Genomic DNA, 23,857 nt, shown 5'->3' with positions numbered 1-23,857 from the left:
TCTTTTAGTAGTTGCTAAGGGCATAGGTCAGAAAGACTTAAACGGCCATATCAACATCACTCAATCTTTCAATCTTCTGAGTATTACGCAGCTGAAAGCAATGGAAAACTGCAGCTGTTTTCTTTCCAAGAAAATGTAACTCTGTATTTTCATGTAAAAAAGATGGAGGCACCTTCCTTGATAAAATATTTCGAAGGTAATCTACGGGTGGGGACTACTAAGGAAGGGGTCACCAGAAAATTAAAAAATAACATTCTACGAGTCGAAGCATGGAATGTTGTAAGTCTAAAAAAGGTTGGTAGGTTAGAAAATTTAAAGAGAGAAACGGATAGCTTAAATGTAGTGTATTAGGAATTAGCGAGATTCAGTGGGAAGAGGAAAATTACTTTTGGTCAGATGATTTTAGAATAATTTACTCAGCTTCTAATAAAAGGCAAGCAGGAGTAGGTTTTGTAATGAACAAGAGGGAAGGGAGTAATGAACATAGGGAAGAGAGTAGAGTATTTCAAAATGTATAGCGATAGAATCATTGTAATAAGGATAAAATCAAAACCTAAACCGACAACGATTGTTAACGTCTATAAGCCTACAAGCGCCCATGATGATGATGAGAGAGTTTGTATACGAAGAGATTGATGAAGCAATTAAACATGTAAAATTAGATGAAAATTTAATAATAGTTGGAAATTGGAATGCAAGCATTGGAAAAGGCAAGAAAGGAAATATAGTGGGTAAATACGGGATGGGCAAAAGGAATGAAAGAGGCGACCGACTTATAGAGTTTTGCACAAAGTATAATTTAGTAATTGCCAACACCCAATTTAAAAATCATAATAGAAGAATATACACTTGGAAAAAGCCAGGCGATACTGCAAGGTATCAGATAGATTATATCATGGTTAAGCAAAGATTTAGAAATCAACTCATTGACTGCAAAACTTACCCTGGAGCAGACACTGATAGCGACCATAATTTGGTGATAATGAAATGTAGATTGGGGTTTAAAAACCTGAAGAAAAAGTGTCAGATGAATTAATGGAATTCAGAAAAGCTCGAGGAAGAGGAGGTAAAGAAGATTTTTGAAGAGAACATCACAAGAGGTCTGAGTAAAAAAGATAAGGTAGAAAATGTAGAAGAAGAATGAGAGAATGTTAAAAAGGAAATTCTTAAATCAGCAGAAGCGAACTTAGGTGGATCAAAGAGAACTGGTAGAAAATCTTGGATCTCAGAGGTTATGTTGCAACTGATGGATGAACGTATAAAATATAAGAATGCTAGTGATGAAGAAAGTAAAAGGAACCATCGACACTATACTATAAACAGGAAGTGCAAACTAGCAAAAGAAGTTTGGGCCGCGTAGCTTTGTATGGAAGTGAAACTTGGATGTTCGGAGTACCTGACAAGAAAACATTAAAAGCTTTTGAAATGTGATGCTATAGGAGAATGTTAAAAATCAAATGGGTGACAAATGAAGAGGTGTTGCAGCAAATAGATGAAGAAATAAGCATTTGGAAAAAAAATAGTTAAAAGAAGAAACAGTCTTGTAGGCCACAGCTTAAGGTATCCTGGAATAATCGCTTTAATATTGGAGGGACAGATAGAAGGGAAATATTGTGCAGGCAGGCAATGTTTGGAATATGTAAAACAAATTGTTGGGGATGTAGGATGTACCAAAATGATGATGATGATTTTGTATACCAAAATGAAACAACTGGCACTAGATAGGGAATCTGCATCAAATCAGTCAAATGACAAAAAAAAAGCTTGGGGAGTAAACAGCAATAACATAACATTATGAAAGTCAGGAAATTTATACTAAATTGGTCAGTAAAAGTCATGAAAAATGTATTTTAAAATTTGGTAGGAACCCTGCTAAATTTTTATTTAAAATTTTTTTCTTCATTTTTACATTAAGAGTTTTTTTATTATATGTTAAATTTTCCCAGGTTATTTTCTTTTGTCGTCAACTGTCCTGTTTATCTCAAGGTGATTTGACATGTCATGTATTGCAAAATTAAAAAAAAAAACAAAAAATCAAATGTGTGCCAGAATTGAATCTCCAGCACTTTCTGAGAAACTAATGAATGGATTTTAGCAGAAATACTTGTTTCATACACATTCCTTCCCAATTATTAACATTTGACTGCAGAAATTAAATGTTAAACAGGACACATAAAATGCAATACTTCTTTTTTTTAATCTACTTCATAAACTTGAAAAATGGTTACAATACATGTAAACAACATTTTGTAGCGTATGATAAATACCATGCATGACTGAGATTTAAAACCAGAACCTTCAGATGAAAAGCTTAGATACTTCCACTCCATCACAGAAGTCGGAAAATTCATTACCATCCATGTTTTATGTGTTCCAACATATCAATTGGAATTTCTATTGTATAGTTTTCTTAACATTTTTAAATTTTTTCTTTTGTCTACAGGTATTGTACTTATATTTTTTACCTGACAACACTGTTATTATTTTTTAGAACATCAGCATGTGCGGTATAATCCTCTGAAGGGAGAATGGGTGTTAGTATCGCCTCATAGAATGAAGAGGCCGTGGAGCGGGCAGGTAGAAGCTGTTCCTTCTGATGAAATTCCAGAATTTGATCCAAATAACCCACTTTGTCCTGGAGCTAAGCGTCAAAATGGTGAGGTAAAGTAGATAGTTGTATTTTCTTTCATTCTTTACACTTAAGTCTATCTTCTTATAATTCAGATCCACTCATTAATGTAACATTGGCTGGCCAGGTTAAATAATATAAATTTTCTGTTTATTTTATTTTTAAATTTAATTTTAATTTTAAATTTTTTAGTTATGACATATATATATATATATATATACACGTATATATAATTATTTAATTTAATTGACTTCATATGTTTTTTTTTATATATGATTGTAATTTTAATGTTTAATCTTTTAATTTTAATTTAAAAAAAAAATATTTTTGATTTTAATTTTATATTAATATAAATTACATACAACTGATGATGTGGGATCCCACGAAAGTGTTTTTTTGAATAAAAAATAAGATAAGTATCATTTCATTTACTTTGTAATTCTGTTCGTGGGTTGCTCAAGTTGTACAAAACCCTAACCCTTGTTGGGAGTTTGTTTTCTTCAACCAGTTTTCTAACTAATGCCAGTCTGTGAGTGTGTGTGCGCGTGCATGTGTGTGTATCACATAAAAAAATCACACAACACATTAACTTAATCCGGGAAGGTTCAGGGTTCAAATCCTGGTCAGGCTAGATATTTTCATATTAAAAATACAAAAAAGCTGAGTTGATGTTCTTCATATTTGGCACCAACCAATATTTATTTATTTTCCTTTTTTGAAATGGATTCTGAAAGGTAATGACACTGACAACATTGCCACTGTAACAAAGCAATTAAAGGAGATGTGTAAATACTATTAATGGAATTTTTCCATAACCTTAGTGAACATTGACAAAAGATGACAAAAGAACGTTGACAAAGGAAAATATTTTTCTTGGAAATATAACGTAAAAATTTTTAATGTGCGTAATTTTTACAAACTAAATGCATTTCTTTTACTTTTAAAGCTACTTATTACAAACAGCTTCGTACAACAGTTCATTGACCAAATTAAAAGAGTCAACAATTTGCATGATTCTACACATGCATTCTATGACAAGACCTAAACTCTTTACTCATTTATTTAAAACTGTCAAATATTTTATTATGCTGTAATATTTCAGGAAACAGTATACTATTTGAATATGTGACTGAAATTGTTAACAGAATAATGTGCTATTTCATGTACTGTATTTTATCCTTGTACTGTTTCATATGCAAGAATGTTATCAGCTGGTGGTGAATCCACCAGCTGATAATGAATTTAGCTATAATGAATTTTTCACGACCCCCTCCCAACTGCAACCCAATGAAACCTAGTTAAACTATTTAGCTGCAGTGATAGCAACCGGTATGAATGTGCATATATGAAATGTACATACATGAGCAATTTACAAGTTCAACTTGATGTGTATGTGCTCCTTGTAATTTGATCTGCTTGCATAATATTCACTGTGAGAGCATCATGTTCAAACATGCATATTATATGTTTGAACACGTTGTGCTCTTTGCAGTATAAAAGAGGCATAAGGGATTACATAATGTCAGCTCAGTTTCGAATGGAAGCATGCATCTGGTGCTGTTTTTTTAAGTTTTTAAAAGTGTAGTCTCATTGAAAATAATAGTAATTGAGGTTTTGGCATTTTAGTGTGCAGTTAAACAGTGTGAGTGTTTTTTCCAGTTAGATTCTTATGAAAAATTGATAAATTTGTGAAAATACAAAATGAGCCATCTACATGCAATGAATCAATTTGTAAAAAAAAACAAGATTATACAATGACAGTTATTTAAATTATGGTTTTACCTCATTGGATGGAAAGCCATAGTGCACTGTTTGCTTTCAAGTTCTCTCCGATGAAAGCATGACGGCATCAAAGTTAATTTGACACTTGGAAACTAAACATTGAGATCATAAAAGCAAACCCTTGGAATTTATTAAAAGAAAATTACATATTTTGAGAAATCAACAAGCTTCTATTTGTAAATCAAGTCATACTGATGAAAATACACATTATGCATCTTATCTCATATTATTAAGAGTAGCTAAGATGTCCCATACAATTACAGTACAGTCGTCCCATAATTAAACTAATTCACTAATTTGCATCAGTATTTCCAAGAAGATAAAAATGATTTCATGAAGAGATGGGTACTGAATCCATTTATTGAAAACATTGTTGCAGCTGTGAAGTTTCCAGTTGAGGTTGACAACCAGTTCACGAAATGTTGGCCAATAAAACATTAAAACTACAATTTACATCCTACAATACATTTTGGCTTGCTTGTTGAACTGAGTATATAAAGTTAAGCATTAAAAATATTAATCCCTTTTGCCACATCAGTGAAAGTTTACAGTTTTTTGTCTATGTTTGCACCAAAAATTAAATTTAGGAATTGTCTTTATCAGCTCAAAACAATTTTCTTTTGTGTATTTCTAACATAGATTCATGTATCGAAAAACTTTTAAATGAAAACAAATACAACCATCTCATTAATCTATTTTCTTTACATATCATCTTATAAATGTAAGTAAACTGTTTTTTTTTGTAATAAATGATTTTTTTTAATGAATGAATTTAATGAAAATATTTAAATGCAGTTTGAGGGGGCTCTGAATTGTAATATTTATGATTGCAATATGGTATTCATTTATTCCTCAGCTAATTTTTTTAATATCTGACATTAAAAATATTGTGGTATTATTATAAACATTTCTTCTCAGAACCAACCATACCCCATCTCGATTGGATTTAAATCAGGATGGTAAGGTGGAAGTCACAGAACCCTGATTGATGTCTGTGTTTTTTTTTTAGTAGTTCATCAAAATGCTATTTTATTTTTTAATTTGTATGTGATTTAATTATGTCATACAATTGTTGTTTTAACATTGTTTTATTAAACTGAATATTGTTTTTTTTCTAACCAATTAATTATGCTACTTTTCCGGTCATTTGAATTCAAAGGCTTCCCTAAAAGTGAATTGTGGTATGGTGCATTATCGATAAGAACCACTGACTAGGGGATAGACCAGGAATTAATTTTTCAGATGCTCGCTTCATGAAATTGTTGTTGATGCTGTAGTGATAGTTACTACTTTTTGAACTCATTTTTCAAGTCAACATCACATTCAGAATGAACCCCATTTCTCCGCCGGAGTGGATTAAAATTAATCAATCACCTTTATTAATTGGCACTTTTACTCCTACACCACTACCATCTGACCATGATTTTGTTGTCAAATGGGAAGTTAAAGTATACAGTTCGTCCAAATAAACAATCAAAGAATTTTCTTTTCTGCAGTCGGTTATTTTTTTAAAAATATTCTATCCTCTTTCACTGGATGTCTTCCTTGTTTATAAAAAGTTTCCTATTATTATCAGTTTTATACCACAGACCCTAAACTTCTTCAGGATGACTGCTAAATTGAACACTCTTTTGAAGTTCTTCGCATAATTTATTTAATGTAGGCAGTTCATTATGTTTTGCGTGAAACTCGTTATGAGCACATCTGCGATTTAGATTTAAGAAGATCAAGCTTTTCTTTTCAGAGTTACTGAACTTGTGATCAAAGTTAAAATATTTATTATGTTAAAATATTTATTATATAATAAATATTTTAACTTTGATCATGCTTCCACCCTCTGCCTACTATGCCCCCACCATTCAGGTACCACCGTTCATTATCCACCCACTATATGCCCACCTATCGCCCACTAACACAAACACAATTATAAATCAAACACATAAATATGTAATATCTAAATGTCAGAAAATTATTTAAATCCTGCTACTGACAAAAAAAGATTCACGACACAAAAAATATATGAATCTATTTATACACAAAATATTAACTAACACGCACACATTACAGAAGGAAACAACTATGCCATTTGTACTGCAACAAGCCAAGAATCAAACTAAATCAGTTATGTTTATAAACATCATCAGCAATACTAATATCCATTACAACAAGTGCATATAAATATAACTCAAGTGAAATATTTTCATGACCTTTATTCGTATAAAGCTGTCGTTCATTTTATGACTCATTTGACTGAGGAAGAACAATAATAATCTCTTTATACAAGTTTAAATTATTCATTGTTGTACTGTGTACAATAAGAAATATTTATAAGTACACTAAATATTTTTAAAGAAATTGTTGTCTGAAATTAAACAAAATGAAAATAAATTTTAATTGTGGAAAGAATCTTTGCTATCGTGCAACCAAGCTTTTATTTTCATCGTACACACTATACATGATTGAGATATAAAATCACTTCTTTTTTTACCTACTACATTGCGTTCGGAAAGTTGCTGTGCATTCTGCATTTTTTTAGCCTTAGGTTGGTTGTCTTGTTGGTTCGTTGAATGTTGCTTAGTAATAAACAAAAACATCAGTTGTTGAATTGTGATTGAACATGCTTTGTTTCCTTTAGTTTATTGGAATCAATAGTTGCAAGAAACATAATGGTTCTTTCAGTAGAGGAAAGAATGTCTTTCATGAATGTGACAAATGTATTGATTTAGTGAGCACAAGTTTTTGAAAAGTTTCCAATGTACTGTTTCTCATCACAATACAGTTTGAACTGTTATGGAAAATCTTTGGAAAAGAATCTGTTGAAGATGCTGATTGAAGTGGAAGACCACCAAACCAATAGAAGCCACTTGATAAGTCCATCAAAGTCAGTGCGTAAGTTAGCACAGCAGCAAGATGATTTATTACCGCATATAAAGCTGTAAGAAAAGAACACATTTTTCTCCTATAAAGTAATGTGTCTTCAAAAACTGAAACCTACAGATCATGTCAAAAGACCAAATTATTGTCAATGGTTAAACATTTTATTGACCAAACTTACGTATCTGTTTTGGGAGGTTGAAGGAAGTGCTGTTAAAATATTTCTGCAAACAATCATCAGATTTTCAAAATTCAAATGGGTTATTTGTTCGTAGGTTGAAGGCTAACTTTTGCATGCACGAGGTTCACTCTTGATCTATTAGATCACAGTTATTCGGAACTTTTGTTATAGTTTTACAACTAATCTTCCTATTTTCAAAATTCAAACAGGGTATTTGCTAGTATAATAACAAAATCATGATGAAATCAAACCAGAACAAAAATTAACTAATATATTCAGATATGGGCCTTATTTAACATGGCATTGCATACAAATGTACTGTTTACAAAGTTACATTTGTTACTAGAAATTAACGTGAAAGTTTATTCTTAGATAAAACTACATTGACAGATGTAGTGATTACAAAAAAGACATGTTAAGTAATATGCCGCCAAGGTTCAATACGTTGGTCAGGTTTAATTATTCTAAATATTTATTATTTGCTGGTTCAACCAAGTAAATAAGTCTTTTATTTATTTCATTTACAATATAAATTATTTTTATTATACTTTGAACTTGTAATTTTGAACTTGATATATATATCATTATTATTATATCAATTAATTATAATAACAAACACAAGTTGAGTCTTTGGAGGATGGAACTAGACTGACTAAAAATAGAACATTAGACAAATTTAATTAATAAGACTAACCAAAAAAAAGTGAAAATTTTTATTTAAAAATTTAAAAGTCCTCTATTAATAAAATTTAAATTTCCTCCTTTTAATAAAAAAAGGAGCAAATGAAACCCGAGTCTTAACAGACTAAATCAGCAAATTATAATAGTAATTTTATTTATATAGATTTAAATGATGTTCTTGTATCATGTCGCATGGTAGTTCTTAATAAAAATTCTTACAGATATAAAACTCATCATAAAATATAAATCTCTGAATTATTATTATTATGTATTTATGGGGTATATGTATGTTTCTTCTACCATAGCATCTCAATGGCTGAACCAATTTAGATGTATGATAACGCGTTGAAATCCTTACATTACCAGGAGTGTCGTAGACTATATATTATATGTTTAAATAAATTTTAAAAAATTGAAAAGATTATAGTGTAATATATATATATATATATATATAATAATAATAATAATAATAATAATAATATATAAAACATGCTCTTTAATTACCCTATATTAAACACCAATGATTTTTGACAGTCAGGTTTTTTAATTTTTAATATTTATCTAATTTTGTTTTCTTTTTACTGATTTTGCTATAATTTACACTGATGAATGATTAAAAATCAAAATGAATATTCAATTTCAGTTCTTTATTTTTTATAAATTTATTGAGTATGCTGTTAGTTATTTTATCCCAGCAACCATTTGGCAACTTACTCAGTGTATCTAAAGAAGAAGAAACTTTGGATTATATTTTTTTGTTTGAATGTAACATGATATTATTTACAATTAATTTAGTAAATCCAGTTTCATTATTACATGGTAACTTATAGAGATTTGAGCACATCCTTAAAATCATTTTAAAGTATGTAGTTTTTAGATGTTTTAATTTTTTTCTTTTTTATGGGGTATAACCTTGTGCAAATTATTTTTATCAGTTAAATTTGTTTTATTTTTTTAATTGATTGATTTAATAATTAGTTAATTTAAAAATTGAGTAACTGTTTATATTTATATTAAAAATATTTAATTAATTTATTCATAGCATTCATTTTTTATTACATTCTATTGAAAATATTCTTTCTATATTATTTGTACTTCTTATTAAAAATGTTATTCAAGTGAATTTCTTTACATTATGTTATTGTATTTTTTTTCTTAATTGTCATACAGATCAATCCAAAATATGAATCTACATTTGCATTTGATAATGACTTCCCAGCACTATTAGAAGATGTTCCAAGTCCTCCTGAGAGCTCAGATCCACTATTTCAAGTAGGTGCTGCTCGTGGGAAATGCAGAGTAATGTGCTTTCACCCAAAATCAAATGTGACAATTCCAGTAATGTCAGTTCAAGAAATTGAAGAAGTTATTAACAGGTAAATGAATATGTAAGATTACAATAATAGTTTTAGTTAATGAAATTAAAATAAACAGAATAATTAAACTGTTGTCTGCCACATTTTGGAAAATACCTCTATCCTTCAGTTAATATAAGGGCTTAATTAAAAAGTAACGAAGGTATAATGATGAATAAGACTTTAACTATAGGAAATTGATTATTTTTATTATAAGTAACTGTATAGTAGTTGTATGCCAAAGTATTATTACAGTAATTATATGCTACTTCTCAGTCATATGGCAAAGATATTCACAAATTTTTCTAAAAGATATTCTGTATGAATAAGGAGGTGTTCAGTATAATAGAAATTTTATGTAAATGAATGGACTTGATGATATTGAAGTGCGTATAGTGTTGCTATAAATATAGTAAGTTTGTGAAGAGTTAGAAGAAAGGACGCAACCCTGTGGAGAGGTGGGAATCTCATATCAATGTTTACTTTCAGGCATATTTGAATCTATAAATTGCTTCTGTAATGAATGAGATAACATGATCTGACTGAATAGAAAGCATTTTTCCATTTTAATTTTATTTAGCTAAAGGATTTAATTGGCTCATCAAATCCAGAACTGAAGCAGCTTTTTTCTTTTCTTTCAAATCTCATGCAAAAATTTGATAAATTCCTAAAAGATGTATAGATTGGTTAACCAAAGTGACATGTTCAACTAAATTAATCAAGAAGTGACTTAAGTAATTGTCATCACCAAAAGTTTTTGGTGGAACTAGACTTTTTTATTCAGTAATAAACTTATATAACTTATCTTCAGTGATGCAATATTTTTTACTGTTTATGCATTTATATCTGAACAAGGTTTACAAAACCAAAAGTAATAAAAACAAAAAAACCATCTCAGTGCATACAAGAATCTCAGATCTGGTTATATTCAAAATAGAGTCTGAAAGAGAAAAAAGTTAATTGATTATATAACTAAGTATTATAGTGTATAGAACTTTAAAATTATCAAACTTCTAAATGAATCTTTTTTAATTTATTATTTTGTTTTTAGTAAAAAGAAAAAGTTTTCAAAGGTATTATTTCATTTTAATTATTCTCAGATGGTGGTTTGGTATTAAGTAGTTAATATGGAATTTTTTTTATCCTTCTCCCTGAGTGCTGATGTATAACCCTGTTTTATGTCATTCTATTAACATAAGATCAGTTGTAACTGATAATAATTATTATTATATGATTTTTTTATTAATTCTTATGTTTATTTTTTATGGAAGTTAATACAATCAGCATTAAATAGTTTTATTTTTTCTGTTATCCAAGAAAGAGCCTTTTGCACTCCTCTTCGGAATTCATTAAATTTATTTTATTTTTATTTTAGTTTATATGTGTATAAGGTATTCCATTTTAATTCAGTTAATTTTCAAAAATTTTATTGCATCACTATTTTTGATTTTCATGATATTGGTATATGATAACTACCCACTTTTAGTAGCCAAAAAATATTTTTTTATATTTAAAAAAATTTTTTCTTGAATAATAGGCTATTTTCAAACTCGCCAACAGATAAAAATAGCCACTTTTGTCACTTTTTCCACGAGCTGTAGCATTCTTATTTATATCGTACAAAGGGTCAAAAACGACTTTTTAGAAAGAGTAAAGATGGAACTTCATCTTAGTGTACTAAAAGATTCATTTTGTTACATAACCAAATCTTGTTCTGGAAAAAATCTGAAATTTTTACAGAAGTAATTACTGTTTATGTACTTTAAAATCATATAAAATTTATTTAATTACTCAAAGGGGTTGACGAGTAATGAAGCCATCAAAACTGCTAAAAACACCATTTCTTTTAACTATGAACAATATATCCAAAAAATTCACAGCAAGTATTTTCTCAGATAATGTAGGCCTACTACTTAAAATATTTTGATATGTCTGTAATGAGATAGATGTATTTCTAGATAGTTTGTTACTTAAAGTATGACATACACATAAACTCATGTTCAAACACGAAAGTGAATAGATATGCGTAGACATGAATGTTTGTGTAACCCTGAATGCAAATATTGTAGAATGATCAGTTACTGTTTTGATTTCAATGTGACATGTTCTATTGTGGTTAGGTAATGTACACTTGTTTATAAAGTAATTTTATTAGCAGTGAACTTCTCTTTTGTGTGATATCTTTTATTAACTGGATTTTAGCTGTAGAGAAACTGGGATAAGACAAATTGAAGTGCAGTTGGTAGTTTCATAATTTATAATATTAACTGTATTGTTGTAAGAACCCCTGCATTTTATAAAAACAGATTATGGTGTGTTCAGTTGGCATTCACACTGAAACAGTATGCCACAAATTGACTTACAATAGATCTTCAGTATTGCACAATATTTTAGAGTTTACTGAACAGCAAATAACACTGATATCTTTAAGAAGTGGATCTAATGAAACAAAAAATATCTGTATTATTCATAAAAATGAATATTTAGATAAATATTTTCATATTAATGGGAAAAGTGCTCTGACCCATTTAACTGTCAACACTAAACCGGTTAAGAAATCTGTTTGACACTTTCAACAAGCAATCCAAATTTAAAATTAATTCCAGGCAGAGCACTGTGTACAAATTGCTTAAACAAAATACAAAAACCACAAGATGATACAGAAAGTGAACCGGAATGTCAAGATATATTTGAGCTTCAATGTGTTACAGTCTAGTTGATGAATAAAACTTGTTCAGCAGTTGGCATTTCTCCAATTAAGGTTCAAAAATTATCAAGCAGCGCAAAGGAACCATTTCTAAAAAATAAAAGTTACAAAAATAGCAGTCAGTTACCAGTAAATTAAATGATTCCTTTTATTTAAATATTTCTACGGAAGAAACCAGTTTAGTACCACAAAATTATGCTGATTAAAGTGAAGAATTAAAAGTTTCTTACCAAGCAGCTGGAGCATTCAAAAAATTCAGTATGAGTTTAGTGTTAGTCAGTATTTAGCCTGTCAATCCAACAATTAGTTAAGGCAAGTGGAATTTTTCCACAAATTGCTGGCAAAAAGAAACCCAGTCACATAATTGATATAAATTTTATTAAATGTGTCCAATATTTTTACCAGAATGATGAGCAGAGCAGAGCCAAATGATGCCAGGCAAGAAGGATTGTGTCTCTGTAATACAAGCTGACGGGAAGAAAATTAATATTCTAAAAAGGCTTATCTTATGTAACATAAAAGAACTGTACACAGCCTTCAAAGAATAACATAATTTAAAAATTGGTTATTCAAAATTTGCTGATTTAAGACCTAAATTTTGTGTTCTGGCTGGTGAGTCAGGTACTCGCTCTGTTTGTATTTGTGTCATCTACCAAAATGTAAAACTTGCGTTATTTTCTCTAATAATGAAATTTAATTATAAAATTCTCCTTTCAACCATGGTATGTGATATAGAAAATGAAACGTGCATGCTGTCACAGTGTGAAAAATGTTCAGGCACTAATGATGTGCTCAAATTACTGCAAGAGAGTTGGGATGATTTTGATTCTGAAACTATCTTCAAACAGTGGGTTTCTGTTGACCGTTGTGAACTAACTACTCAAATTCTTCCATTTCAAGAGTACTTAAAAGGCATCATGTTATAGTAAAGAAACAAGCTAATCCTCAACATTAAAAAGGAAAACTTGCTGGAGGGTGAATGTATTTTAGGAGACTTCTCTCAAAATTTTCCTTTTGTGATACAGGATAAAGTCCAGTAATATCACTGCTGAAAACTTATGCCGCAGTCATCCATTTCTAATATATTTAAAAAAAGAAGGAAAATTGCAAAGCCAAAAAAGCTACTGTGTGATTAGTGAGTACTTGAAGCACAATACTACATCGTTCTTGTGCTTCCAGAAGCAAGTTATAAATAAAGTAAAAACACTGTTACAAGTAAGCAATTTTTTTATTTTTCTGATGGCTTCTCAGCCCAGTATAAAAACAAAAAAAATTTCATAAATTTGTCCTACCATCAAGAAGATTTTGAAATCGCAGCTGAGTGGCATTTTTTTGCCTCATACCATGGAGAGGACCATGTGATGGTATTGGTGGAACTGTAAAAAGGACTGTGACTAAAGCAAGCCTTCAAAGGACAGTCAGCAATCAAATTGTTGCACCTTCTGAAATGTACAATTATTGCAAAGACAATATTAAAAGTATAACATTTATTTTCTGCTCCTAGTAAAGATGTTCAAGAGACTGAAGAATACCTCAGTTCTTGTTATCAGGTAATCACAGTCCCAGAAACAAGAACTTTTCACAGTTATGTTTTAACAATACAGAAATGTGTTCTGAAAGTCTGGGCAATCTCTAAATCAGAAACACTTACACAAGAACATAAGTGTTTCTGATTGCTTTATAGGTTTACCAGAGTCAAAATGTAAAAATTATGTCTGCTGCATATACAATGGCAAGTGGTGGTTTGGCAGTCAAAATACATGAAAATGAAGAGGAATATTGAATAGACTTTTCCCATCCTCAGGGTCCTAATACTTCATTCAAGAAATCATTGAGGGATAATCAAACATTGGTTCAACTGGAAAATATTTTAAAGATTCTCATGCTTTCAGAGCTTTTTCTATCAACTCCTAGAAGAGGACACAACGTAACACCAAAGATGAATGAGGACTTATCAGTTCTATTCAATAAAAAAATGGCAGGAGCACTAAGGTATGTTAGTTAAGTTTTTGTCAAAAATGCAAGATTTATTCATAACTTCTATTATGAGGAGTAAAATAAGATAAAAGTGAATTGAACAACTTGTTAATGCATTTGAATTGTTTATCATTTTGTAATTATTATTTGTCATTTTGTGATTGACTATTTATTAATTATTAATTTATTCATTATAATGACTTTAGTTGTGACTTTTATAATCTGAAAAAATCAGTATTTTTGGTTACATTTTTCACGGTTAGAAGGAACAGTGTTTTTAGCAGTTTTGATGGCTCATTACTTGTCAACCCCTTTGAGTAACAAAGTAAATTTTATGTGGTTTTAAAGTACATAAAGAATACTGCTGTAAAAATTTCAGATTTTTTCCACCTGTCCCACATGTGTTTTTTGGCCCAAACAATGAGACATTTTCAAAATCACGGCCATTTTTTTTAAATGAAGGACAGGATTCAGTAACAGTCAGATTTTTACTAGTGTTAAAAGATTAAAAACAGGCCTGTTACCTTAAGCCCTTCAAATTTTGTGCCCAAAATTTGAAAAAATAATAATTTGTAAATGTAACTTCAATAAACATTACAGGATTTGCTTATGTAAGGAATTGAATTTTGAGTACACTAAGATGAAGTTCCATGTTTACTCATTCCAAAAAGCCCTTTTTGATCCTCTCTACGATGTAACAAGAATTCTACAGCTCGTGGTAAAAGTGACAAAAATGGCTATTTTACCGGTTGACAAGTTAGAAAATAGTCTATTACTCAAGAAAAACATTTTTTGGCCACTACAAGGGTAGTTATCATATACCAAATATCACCAAAATCAGAAATAGTGATGCACTGATCATTTTTTGAATTAAAATGGAATACCCCATATGGAGTTGTTATTTGTGATAGTAGATAGGTTTTTCTGTGATAGTGATTATAATTAAAATTTTATTATGTTAGTGGTGATAGTAGCTGCATGTTTTTTGTTTAATATTTTAGTTTTAAGTTTTTTATTTTCTTTTTTTATTTCATATTTAAGTTTTAATTTTGTTTTTAAATTTCTAGTGTATGTTTTTTGTTTTCTAGGCGATGATAACGTAAATGTTTTTCACCCCCCCCACACCAAAACAAAGTTACTAAAAATGTTATCTTCTGCAACAAAAATTTCTTAGGTAAACTTGTCTGTATTTTCTGTCAGTGGTCATTGATTTATGGTTCTGTTTCTTTGATGTGATGTAATTTAGTTCATTTTTTTTAATGTAATAGATTAAGAGATTGTGAAACGTGTTTAAACAGACATAGCATTCCTCCAGGAACAAAGGAAGTTTGCTGTAAATTTTTAGATAAAGGATATAAGCCACTATATGAAATTATACTACTTTACATCACCAGTTTAAAAGCTTATGTGCTAATTAATGGCTAGAAGGATAATGAATCCCTTTTTTTTATTGTTTTACATACATGGAACCAACCAACTTACATTTACATGATTCAGTGGTAGGTAGATAAATATAACCAAGGAAGGAGTAATCAACTGGAATACATATTTGTAGGAGATTTATTCAATTCCTATATTCAAAGACAATCTTGGCGAAAATCAGTAGAGAAAGTTTATTTTAGTAATATGTAAAATTCTATTTACTTGTTACAAAAATTATGCAGGAACTTTACATTTTAATAAAGGATTGTAAATAAAACAAATGCAGGATGTTAAGACAACAGACAAGTATCACACAATCTAGCATCATTGAAAAAAAGGATGTTGAGTAACAATAATTTGTGGTCCAAGCATTTTCAATAAACTGGTTTCTATAGATCACCATAAGTAACTTAAGTACTGGGTACCACATCAGTGAATTGCATAATTACACAATGGTATTTTACGGCTTATATCCTTATCAGTCAATGCCTGAAGAAACCAGTTAATAAATTATAAGTATTCTATTAACACTTAAAAAGCAGTAGAGTTAATAGAATAGAATGTCTTTATTGATAATTAATTTCTACAATAAAATTACTGATTATCATATATTATATAGAAGATGAAAATTTCAGAACATTATTAACATTAAAATACAACTTAACCTTTTAACTTTTCTTCTGTTGGTGTTTGTGTTACAATTACAGCCAAACATGTTTTCAAATTTTTATACTATTTTACTATAAGTCTCTTTACTCGTAGAACAATGTATGTAATGATTTTTCATGTAATAGAGCAGTTTGTTTCAAATTAAAACGTGACTCATATTTTCTTGAGATTTTTTTTAAGAGTCTTTGTTTTACTTATTCTTTTATTTAATACAATGAAACTTATAAAGTAAATAGATAACTGATATAAATTGTGAACCCAAAACAACTATTATTGTAACTCTTGTATAAAATTCTGTTATAAATTCCTTGTTGTAAAACAGTTTCAGAGTAGTTAAAAATATCAAGCATAATGCATTCATCATTATTCATTTTCAGATGGATTGAAGAAGCAGAGTCATTAGGGAAGAAATTTGATTGGGTTCAGATTTTTGAAAATAAAGGCGCTATAATGGGGTGCTCTAACCCACATCCACATTGTCAAATTTGGGCTTCATCTTTCATTCCAAATGAACCAAGGATTAAGGATATATATCAAAAAAGTTACTATGAAACACATGGTCGACCTTTGTTAATGGATTATGTTGATAAAGAGTTACAAAAAAAGGTAAATCTGGCTTTGATATTTACTGATTCCCTCTCAGATGCCATTCACTCATTCATTATTATTATTATTATTTTTTAGTTATTATTGCATTAAAATTAAACTTAAAATATCAAATGATCATTTAATGTTTAGAGCAAGTTTTTTTTCAATTTTAGTGCACTTTTTCGTTGATATTCTACTTTCTAAATGATAACTATTATTATTTTCCTGTATCATACTCTTGCTTAATTTTAAGTTTTCTGCTTGAAATTCATAATAATTAAGCATTAGATTATTAAAAGTATAGATAGCAACCCATAATTTTTAACAATTGTTTTTTAGAATCTATAAATTAAACATCTTTGCAGATTTTTTGTCACTATTCTACTCTTGTATATCCTTTTGCATGTTTATTTTTTCTGTTTCATGGCTTCTAAATATCTAATAAATTCTATTTATATTCATACATCCTTGTTGAATAATGTGCACAGTTAACAAAAAAATAAAGTACATGTAAATTTATTGTGTAAATATTTGTTTATTTGCATAATACTTTATATTGACTTACTTTAAACTTAAAACTATAACAGTAATCTAAGTAGGTTGTTAAAACTTGTTGGACATTACAATTGGTCCTTGACTTCTGAACATCAGTTGAGAAATTTGGAGATAAACTATGAGTACTATATATTATGTAGCTCAATACTGAGGTTAAATGTTAATAAAAATAACAATTTATTACTTTTTATGTTGAATGAATTTATTTTCAAATGTATCCTGAATGCCCTTCAGAATGCAGTAACTAATACATTTTAAGAGATCTAAAAACATTATCATTCATTACAATCTTGAATTGAAAGGTTGTTATTATTTTTCTGTAACAAAAATGTTATCAATTTTCCATTTGTGTTATTTATTTTTTCATAATTTTATTTTTTCTATGGATTGTACTATGCACAAAAGTCAGGAATTCTTACTTTTAATTGGTTTAAGAGCTTTTGAAAATTGACTTGTCATTAAATAGAAGGCTTTTTCTAGTATCTATCATGTTAAATTTAATATACAGTAAATACAATTGTTTAATTTATTATTCATATTTGTTAGAAAATTCTTTATTTACTGATCTTGAATGAGATGTTATGTTTAAGTAAAATATTAATTATTTTAGCTGATACTTAATTTATAAATACGCTTAAGAAGAAAAACCATTCAATATCGAAATAGTATTAATTAGATTTAATATTCTTTTGACCTTCAGTTAGCAGTAGATTAACCGATCAGTTTATACACCCATCATAATTAATCACATCAATAAATCAATAAAATCAGTGAATGATGTAAAATCACTCATCATAATTTTCTTAATGTATGTTATCAGCTGAAGTAGTAAATTTAAATTTTCTACAAAGTTACAATAAATCATACCCAGGACTTATTCAATTTGGTGAGTCTTAGCCTATATCGGGACCATTTCCTTTTAACAGTCTGTGTTGAGCCCATTTACAGATGTAACATTGATTTAAAAACGTAGACTGTTGTATAAAGAAGGAGGGTTTTAGAAAACTATCTGATCAGTTGCAACCAAATTTTTGTCCATGTTTCTTGGCATGACTGAGAAGGTTTATAGATATTTCATCTTGAAAAATTAAAAAAAAAAACATTAAAAACAACAATAAAAAAACAATGTCAAAAAGATAATGAATGCTTCACTGCATCCATACGTTGTATGTTGGCTCTCCACTAGGTGGTTTATATGTTGTGCTTCACGCAACAACTTTTTACGTAGTATATTGGCTCTCCACTAGATGGGCGAACATGTTACTCTTCATACAACTAGATTCAGTCTATTTAATCATGAGAGTGTATGCTGCCAATAATTGTTAATTATTGAATATTAGACAATTTTAATTTGTTTCTTTGATAGATGTATAGTAGTTAGGTTAATGCAGTTGTTTTCAGTTTCTCAGGTAGTATGATATATTGGTTTTGTGATAGGTGATAAATATTTTATTAGTCAAATTTATTTATTTATCTATCTATTTTGGCAGTATTTGTTTGAATTTTTTTCTAAAGTCATGCTGAAACAGAAGAAAAGTAATATTGATAGAAAATCTACAGATGCGAGGCGAATGTCTACATCGCATGAGACTATGGAAGAGCGTAAGGTTCTATTTTACAATGCTATATAATATAGGTAGCACACAAAAGTTCAGATCTGCTTTTGAATATGATCATATGAATTGTATTAATAGTAAAGATTTACAAATTGGTGCAATGATTAAAATATCCAGTCATTGTTTTGGAAAAAAATGGAAAGATTTAGCATCTGGCTTCTGTTGCTCTGGTGGGAAAGTTTCACTTTCTACACTTAATGATCTGCCAGAACCAATCAAGAGTTTAGTTTAAGGATCTCATCCTTTATCAAAACATTTTCTTGATAATGTTAGAAGATACAACACTTTATTTCTTTCAATGCTAAATAAATTGTAGAAGGGATTTTATACCTAGATTTAAAATTCAAGGTCAAGTTTACCATCATGTAGGAATTTTATTGCCAGCATCTGGTGTCGATTACCAATCTTTACAAATTTACTTCCTTTCTGATGCTGATCAAACCTCTCTTCGTTCTAATATTGTGAACATAATAATTTTATTGTGATTCATAATAATTCTGAAACATAATAATTTGATCAAGATAGTTTAAATGCAATATTGACAACACAATATTGTGTTGTGTTGCAATATTTGGGTAACGTGGAATATTTTAATTAATAATTTATGTTGATTGTGAACCTGTTAATCAGCATAGGGGTCACTATAATGCTCCAACTACTAATGAAGTTGCTGTTTTACTGGTCAAAAAAGATAAAGGACTAGAGATATAATCTTACATGATGGTCAAATGCAATGTGTGTCTGAGCTTCATCGCTCTTATGATCTTAGGATCATAAGAGCGACTTTTACTTTTACAAGATCATAAGAGCTGTTTTACTTTTACAAAATAAAACAGTTTCCTGCAAGCAATTTTATGCTTATCAACTTATATTTAGAGAATTTTTTACATTATTACAGAAACTTAATTGATCAATGTTGTGTTGACATGATGGCCAAAATGATCACTGAAAGAGTACCCTTTATTTGTATTAACAAAAAAATTATGTGCTGATGATTACATTCACCTTTGAGATACTGTGCAACAAGACATCATTGTTAATGCTAACAATGTGGGTCAAAGTGTCTCATACTTCCTTCATCTTTCACTAGTTTACCACAGTACATGCATGAGAAAGCTGAAGATGCTATGACATATGTGCGTACAGATTTATTTATAACTTTTATGTGCAATTCTAAATGGCCAGAAATAAAAAACGAACTATTCACTGGCAAAAATCTACTAATAGACACTATATTATATTCAGAGTTTTCCATTTGAAAATGAAAAACTCCTAGACCTTATTAATAAAAAGAAATATTTGGTTCGATCAACTGCTATGTGCTAAATGTCAAGTGACAAAAAGGAGGCTTACCTCATTGTTACATATTGGTATGATTAGTAACTAAAATATGACCTGAAAAAATTTATCTATCATGTCTGCTGAACTCCCTGATAAAAATGTTGACATTATTAAATGACATTGTTTGTAAACATGTGTCACAGACAGTGTGGTGATATAAATAGGTCATCACCGTGCATGATAAATGGAAAATGTTCAAAATATATTTTCAAATGTATATTTACAACACTCAGACTACAGATGACGGTTACCTGACACAGGAGTAGCCCAGAGGACAGAGGTCATATCGCAACTTTAAATATGCAAGGTTACATAATTGATAGTGATAATAATTGGATCGTCCCACATTGTCCACTATTGTCTAGTTGCTTTTATGTCCATATAAATGTTGAATTTTGCAACTCATTGCAAGCGATTCGATATATCTGCAAATATATTACCAAAAGTTCAGACCAAGCAACTTTTTTGATTGAAAATCAAAGAAATGAATTGAATTAGTACATTAATGGTACATATATGCACATCTGAGGCCAATTGGTAATTTTTGGACTTTACAATATATATACATTATGCCACTATCGTTCTCTTAGTGGTTCACTTAGAAAGCTATCAACATATTTATTTCACTGAACAAAATTTCCAACAGGTCCTTGAAGGTCCACAGAAAAGCACTCTTTTAAGCTTTGTCATCTGATGACTTTGCTGAGACACTGTTTTGAAGTCCGTTGCTACTATACCTATAATAGTAACAAGCTTAGCTGAAGAAAGCATGGAACTGACTTTGAAGGATTCCCTGGAATCAAAAAGGATGCTACTCTGGATAGAGTACATACAATTCGTCTGAACCAAAGTGAATGCTTTCATCTGAGTATGTTATTGCACAATGTTAAAGGACCTATATCTTTTGATTACTTGAAAACTGTTAATGGTGTGCTACGCCAAACATATAAAGCTCCTTGTGCTGCACTTGGTTTATTGGAAAATGATAATCTCTGGAGGAAAGACACACTTGCTGATGCTTCTGTCAGTCTTCGCCTAAATCAAGAAAATTATTTGCAATTATATTATTTTTTTGTCTTCCTGTTTAACACAGAACGTATTGTGGGAAATGTTCTAAAAAGATTTTTGTAAAGATGTTTTATATCAAATCTGATATCAAACCAATAACATTGAGATTGAAATTGAAAATATTGTCGTTATGTTAAGTGAGAAATACTTAACCAACACATGATAATCAAGACGCTATTAATCCTTACACAATGTTAAGACTTTCTTTCAATGTTGATGAACAAAAAGAATTTATAAGTTATAATCTTCCTAAATTAGTACCAGATCAATGTTAGGCAGTTGATGATATAAATGATAGTGTTGCTAGCAGTAACCCTAAGATTATTTTCTTAGATGCTCCTGGAGCTACTGGGAAAACTTTCTTAATTAATCTGCTTCTTGCTGAAGTTCACTCAACTAAAGACGTTGCAATTGGTTTAGCATCATCAGGAATAGCTGCTATACTTACAAATGGTGGGAGAACTGGACATTCTACTTTTAAGTTACCATTAAATGTTGCATGTGGGCTAGAATCTGTTCATAAAAATGTTCTATATTTGAATCTGTTCTATATTCATAAAAATGTGAGAAATTTGGACAAATTTTGCAAGATACTAATCTTATAGTGTGAGATGAATGCATAAAAAGTCATCAAGCTCATATTGAAACCATTGGTCGAACCCTTAAAGATATTAGATCATGTGGTAAATTAATGGATGGTATAACTTTCGTGTTTGCTGGAGACTTTCGGCAAACATTGCCTGTCATCGTGAAAGGAACTAGGGCTGATGTTCAGGCATGCCTTAAATCATCAGCCTTATGGAAATTTGTCCACACTTTTAATTTAACAACTGATGGTGGCGATGTTAACTTTCCCTTACAACTTCTAAACATTGGAATTGGGACTCTTCCTCACAATGATTGTTACTTATCCCTCAATGAAAACATTGGTACCATTATGCATTCAATGGATGATCTCATTTCCAATATTTATCCAAAAATTAGTTAGCTTTTACAGAAATCATACGAGTGGCTTTGCGAAAGATCTATCATAACTCCTCAAAATATTTTTGCATTTGAAATTAATAATATAATTTTAGAAAATGTTCAAGGGCAAAACAAGGAATATCGATCTGTAGATTCTGTAATCAATACCAAAAATGAAGTCCACTATCTTGCAGAATTTTTTAATTTTCTTAATCCTGCAGGTTTTCCAGCTCATAGTCTCAATTTTAAAACAGGAGTTCTGATTATTTTACTATGAAACCTTAACCCTCCAAGGTTATGTAACGGCACAAGGTTGCAAATCAAAACTATGCGAAATCACATCATTGAGACTAGTGTTTTGACAGGCCCAGCTGCAGGGAGAGCTTGTTCTTATACCCCACATCCCAATGATCCCAGCAGATGTACCAGTTCAATTCAAAAGGCAGCAATTCCCTATAAAATTTTCATTTGTTATAACAGTCAATAAAGTGTAAGGCCAGAATTCAAACACATTGGTATTGATTTACAATTAGACTGTGTTTCTCAAGACAATTATATGTTGGACTTTCTAGAATTGATAATTCAGACATTCAATACATTCTGCTACCAAAAAATCAAAACGCCAAAAAAAATCACATACCAAGAAGTTCTACCATTTTAATACTGTTAGAAAATTGGTTGGCTACATTATAATCTCGAGCAAAGCTGAGGTCAGGGGGATATATATATATATACATATATTTACTTATATACTTATAACTTATACCTATACTTACATAAGTAAGTATATATTTATATATACTTCTTATTATATACATACTTCAAATATTATATACATACTACAAAAATGGATGAAAATTTGAATACACTTTCTCCTTGTGGTGTAAGTGCATACTAAGAAAATCCACTTTGAAATTCCGAGTTTAGTGGGTTAAAATGTAGTAACAATGACTTTTTTTATTTCTCAGTAACAGATGTAGATATCAATTTAATCTTTAGTGTTGATATAAATGAGATATAATTTTTATATATCATTTTAATATGATATGTAAAAATTGATTTCTATATTTTTTGAAATTCAGATATTAAGAGTGTTAAAATGGGTTTTTAATCTTTTTTTTAATTTCTTTGTAAGAAATGAAGAAATCAACCTGATTTTTTGTGAGTACAATCTCATGTTAATTAACCAATTTCTAGATTTTTGAAATTCGACCTTGAAAGGGGATGAGTAAATGTAAAAAAAAAATTAACAATGATTGTAAATTTTCCCAATCCTGACTACAGTAACGAGACATTCAGTAGATTTGGGCCTGCAAATTCTCTTCAGATAAACATTTAAAAACCATGGGTTTTTAATTTCAGATTTTTAAGGGGTGCAAAGTTAGATGGTGCTGTGGCTCAACCAATACAGTCACTGCCACCGTTACTGTATCTGTGACTGGCTGC

The 23,857-nt window shown here is 29.6% G+C and overlaps 1 protein-coding gene across 2 annotated transcripts in view; it reads left to right on the top strand.

Moving 5' to 3' along the window:
• Galt (Galactose-1-phosphate uridylyltransferase) overlaps positions 1-23,857 on the top strand; it is a 56,620-nt gene that overhangs the window by 7,271 nt on the left and 25,492 nt on the right. For both annotated transcript variants that reach the window (XM_075361848.1, XM_075361800.1), the window contains exons 2-4: positions 2,492-2,661; positions 9,318-9,523; positions 16,655-16,883. In XM_075361848.1, the coding sequence (XP_075217963.1) occupies positions 2,554-2,661; positions 9,318-9,523; positions 16,655-16,883 (543 nt within the window). In that variant the 5' untranslated portion in view covers positions 2,492-2,553. The remainder of the gene's footprint in view (positions 1-2,491; positions 2,662-9,317; positions 9,524-16,654; positions 16,884-23,857) is intronic.

This window comes from Lycorma delicatula, chromosome 1 (genome assembly GCF_047948215.1).
Source record: "Lycorma delicatula isolate Av1 chromosome 1, ASM4794821v1, whole genome shotgun sequence".
Taxonomy (NCBI): Eukaryota; Metazoa; Arthropoda; class Insecta; order Hemiptera; family Fulgoridae; genus Lycorma; species Lycorma delicatula.
The sequence above is the reverse complement of the archived record's forward strand: the minus strand, read 5'-3'. Positions and strand labels throughout refer to the sequence as shown.